This window comes from Anser anser (genome assembly GCF_964211835.1).
Source record: "Anser anser genome assembly, chromosome: 4".
Classification (NCBI taxonomy): domain Eukaryota; kingdom Metazoa; phylum Chordata; class Aves; order Anseriformes; family Anatidae; genus Anser; species Anser anser.
The window spans coordinates 20,953,677-20,957,771 of record NC_139724.1 but is presented as its reverse complement, the minus strand read 5'-3'; the positions used below and the strand labels follow the sequence as shown (position 1 = coordinate 20,957,771).

At 64.9% G+C, this 4,095-nt stretch overlaps 1 protein-coding gene across 2 annotated transcripts; it reads left to right on the top strand.

Moving 5' to 3' along the window:
* Positions 1–691: 691 nt before the first annotated feature.
* Positions 692–2,330, top strand: HELT (helt bHLH transcription factor). 2 transcript variants are annotated; one of them, XM_083834328.1, is made up of 4 exons: positions 692–1,058; positions 1,224–1,328; positions 1,451–1,547; positions 1,650–2,330. In XM_083834328.1, exons 1-4 carry the CDS (start codon positions 1,032–1,034, stop codon positions 2,150–2,152), a joined length of 732 nt encoding a protein of 243 aa, XP_083690454.1. In that variant the 5' UTR covers positions 692–1,031; the 3' UTR covers positions 2,153–2,330. The 2 variants fall into 2 exon arrangements, with proteins under 2 accessions (XP_083690454.1, XP_083690455.1); XM_083834329.1 differs by having other exon boundaries at positions 694–1,058; positions 1,653–2,330.
* Positions 2,331–4,095: the final 1,765 nt, after the last annotated feature.

Here is a 4,095-nt window from a genome sequence, read left to right as displayed (position 1 = left end):
CCTGACAATGCCACAATAATTTCTCCTGAAGTTTGTTAAATTGACCAAAATTAGGCAAATGAATAGGGGGTCTGTAGGCGACCCCGCTCGCAGGTGACACCGCATAATGCACTCTCGGGCCAGCTGCGATCCCCTCTTTATTTGCCCCTCTTTTCTTTGACCCGCATTATTAAAATTTAGGCCCAATGAAACTATTCATACTTTTCAATGGGACATTTTCCTATAGGATAATAGGCTACAAATTGAGCCTCTCCAAAGGGGGGAGCGGGGGGGCGGGCCGGCACCACACAGCCGCGCACCACACAAAAAGCCGCGTCGTGTGCCAAAGGCTGCCGAGAGCCTCCCCGGGCCGCCGGGGGGGCCGAGGGAGCGGGGGGGGTCGTGTGCCAGCCCCCGGGCCCACACCTGCCGGGGTGTCCCCGCCGCATAAAGCGAGGGTAAACAAAAAGCCGCGCTGCCATCTCTTATAAAGATGGACGTGTCACCAAGTCGTGTGAGAAAAGCCTGAGAACAAACGGGGCCACTCCGGCTCCGAGGGCTCTCCCTTGAACCGGGCGGAACAGCCTATTAAGGGCTTACTTAATTACTTTAATGACTCTGGACAGGCTTTAAAATGCAGTCAGCGCCGGGGCCGGGGAGGGGCGGGGGTGCCGGTGGGCGGCGGGCGCGGGGAGCGGGCGGCCCCGGCTGGCACACACGATGCGCCCTGCGCCCCGCTCCCCGGCCCGGCCCGGCCCGGCCCGGCCCCGCGGGGCCATCACGTGCGATGTCGGCTCCACGTGGGGCGACACAGCTGGGCCCCCCCCCGGCCGCGGGGCGAGGGGGGAAGGAGGGAGAGGGGGCGAGGGAAGGAGCGTCCCCCCGGCCCTCTCTCTCGCCCCCTTCCACCCTGATCTTTAATGCATACATTCCCCGGCGCGGCTCTCCCTAATCCTATGGGATCAGCGGGCCCGTGAAGGCCCCCCGTCCCCCCCAGGACACGGGGATGGCTTTATAAGGGGCCCGGCGCCGAGGGGCCCGCAGTGCCCACCATGGCCTCCAAGCTCAAGGAGCGGCGGGTGAGCCGCCCTGCGCGCACGGCCGGCCCTGCCCTCCCCCAAAAAATAATAAAGCCGCCCCCCCTCCTAAAAAAATAAATAAATAAATAAGGAAACAAATCCTAAACGCGCCCAGCCGGCGTTTAGGATTTCAGCGGGGCTAACGCGCCCCGTCTGTTTTTGCAGAGGACGCCGGTGTCCCACAAAGTGATCGAGAAGCGGCGGAGGGACCGCATCAACCGCTGCCTCACCGAGCTGGGCAGGACGGTGCCCATGGCCCTGGCCAAGCAGGTAGGCGGTGGCCGGGTCCCGGGGCCTGGCTTGGGGGGCCGTGCCGGGCCGTGCCGGGCCCCGGGGCCGGCCCGTCGGGGCGCGGGGGGAGAGGTGACGGCGCCCTGCCCCGCGTCTTGCAGAGCTCGGGGAAGCTGGAGAAGGCGGAGATCCTGGAGATGACGGTGCAGTACCTGCGGGCCCTGCACTCGGCCGACTTCCCCCGCGGCCGGGAGAAGGGTAGGTAGGCGGGCGGCCCCTGCCCGCCGCCCCCTTGCCCCCCCCCCCCCCCCGGCGGCGGCGGCCGGGCGCTGAGGAGCCGCGCTCCGCTGTGCCTTCCAGCAGAGCTGCTGGCCGAGTTCGCCAACTACTTCCACTACGGCTACCACGAGTGCATGAAGAACCTGGTGCACTACCTGACCACGGTGGAGAGGATGGAGACCAAGGACACCAAGTACGCCCGCATCCTCGCCTTCCTCCAGTCCCAGGCGCGCTTCGTGGCCGAGCCCCTGCTGGCCTCGCTGGGCTCCCCCCCGGAGCCGGAGCTCCCCTTCCAGCTGCACCCCGCTCCCGACCGCCCCACGGGGCTCGGCCCCACCGACACCCCGCTGCCGGCCCCCCACGGCCCGGGGGGGCCCTTCCCGTGGCCCGGCGCCCCCCGCAGCCCCCCGCTGCCCTTCCACCCGCTCCCCGCCGCCGCCTCCCCCCTGGGCGGCCCCGGGCAGCAGCGCGGCGCCTTCCTCTCCCCGGTGCCGGGGCTGGAGCGCCGCTACCTCAACCTGCTCGGCCATTCCCACCCCAACGCCTTCGGGCTGCCCCCCGGCCAGCCCCCCGCCGTGCTATAGGGGCTCGGCCCCGGCGGACTCCTATTTATGGCCGCGGACGGGGCAGGACGGGGACCGCGATGGGAGCGGGGACAGGGACGAGCCCCCGGGGTCCCCCCGCGCCCCGCCCGCTCCTCCGCCGCCCCCCGGCGCGGCGCCTGTACCAGCGATGCCTTGCAATAAACCTGTGTGGCCGCGGCCCCTTCTTGTCTCCGGGAGGGGGCTTCGGGGGTGCGGGGTGGGCTGGGGGAGGCTGGGGGCGTCCGCTCCGTGCCCCCCGAAAGGCAAAAACGGGAGCGCAGAGGGAGGCGGGGGGCACGGCCCGGCCCCGACGGCGCCATCGGGGGCGGCGGGAGGATGGAAAGGGTACCGGGGGCGTCCTCAGGGGGGAGCATTTGGGGTCTCCCGAGAAGCACCGCCGCCCCCCCGCATCTTACCAGCGGTTTATCTGCTCGCTCAAGGTGGGAGAAAGGGACGGGGCGGGCCCGGGTGCGGAGCGCCGGGGATGGAGGCAAGGAGTGCCCCCGGAGCCACAGGGTCCCCGGGGGGGGGGACCCCAGGTGCCCCCCAGCCCGGGGAGGGGGCGGAGGGGAGGTCCCGGGACTTGGGTAAGGGGCTTCGAGCAAAAGGGCCCGGCGCTGTGCTCGGAGGCGTGCAGGGAGGTCCCGAGCGCACCGGGTCGCTGTGCGGGTACAGGGCAAGCTGCCGGCTCGGGCTGCTGGGAGAAGGGTCCCGGGGGTCGGGCAGAGAGGGGGGAAACCTCCCTCCCTCCGACGGCTTTGGGATCGGGAGCACGGGCACCCAAAGGCAAAGCCACCCCGTGCTGGCGCCTGCAGGAGGACACGGGCCCACTGCTCCTCTTGGCCAGCGCTGGATGCAGGACACGAAGAAAATCCTACACGATTTTTATTCTGTGAGCATTAAGCTATTGTCTCCCCCCCCCCTCCCCACACACACACACACTTCGGCACTGAAGCATTAAAGATATAGTGTTTCCCTGGAAATATAAATTATTAATATATTCAGCATTTTGGTCACTGTTAACCAAATTAGACAAAACTTCCCTTTGCTAAGTAGATTTTCTCTCTGGGATTAGCAGAGGGCCACCACGGTCAAAACTGCGGTCATTTACATATAATTTTGCAAACTTGCACTGGTCCATGACAGTCTTTGTATCTCGAATGTTGCTATTCTGGATTTTTTTTTTTTTGTCCTTTTCGTTTTCATTTAGCTGTGGAGGATAAACCCCGCTCTGGCTTGACAATGACTTTGGGATAAAAGTCCCCCACACGCCCGCTGCCTCCCCCGCCGCCTATGGGCTTCCGTCGGGCCCTGAGCTTGCCCCCGGGCCCCGCAGCCCCTGGCTTTTGCCCCACAGGTATTTGGGCTCTGCAGCAGGGCACGGAGCTCACCCAGATGGACATCCCCTGCCCCAAGTCTGCACTGGGCCTGCCCTGCCTGGCCACCACCCCATGGCACTGTGCGGTGCTTTGGTAGTGGCCTTTTTTTTTTTTTTAATTCTAATAATTTTTAGTGTTTCCATGCCAGGAGGTCATAGCTATTTTGGGGGGATTGCTGGGGAGCTGGATGCAGTGCCACACCTAGGCTGGTAGCGCTGCCGGCACCACCACTTGCTGGCGGAGCTTTGTGCCCCAAAATAAACTGCCCCAAAATACAAGCTTCTCTGTTACGCACCTGCCTGGATAAAAATGCTGCTGGTGAATCCCTTGCTGTCATTTCCTGTCCCTTTCCTTCTGCTGGCATCTTTCTGCTTCTTAGGCCTTCGTGCCCCTTCTGCCTCGTTTTGCCTTGCCTGCCTTCCCCATGCCTCTCGTGCCCCCATTGCCTCCTCTGCCCCTTACCCGAAATCCCACTGTCACACACCTCCAAGTCCTCTCTATACCACAGGTCTGTCACCCCTGAAAACAGTTGCACAGCAGTCACATCTCGGTAGGCTTTTTCCC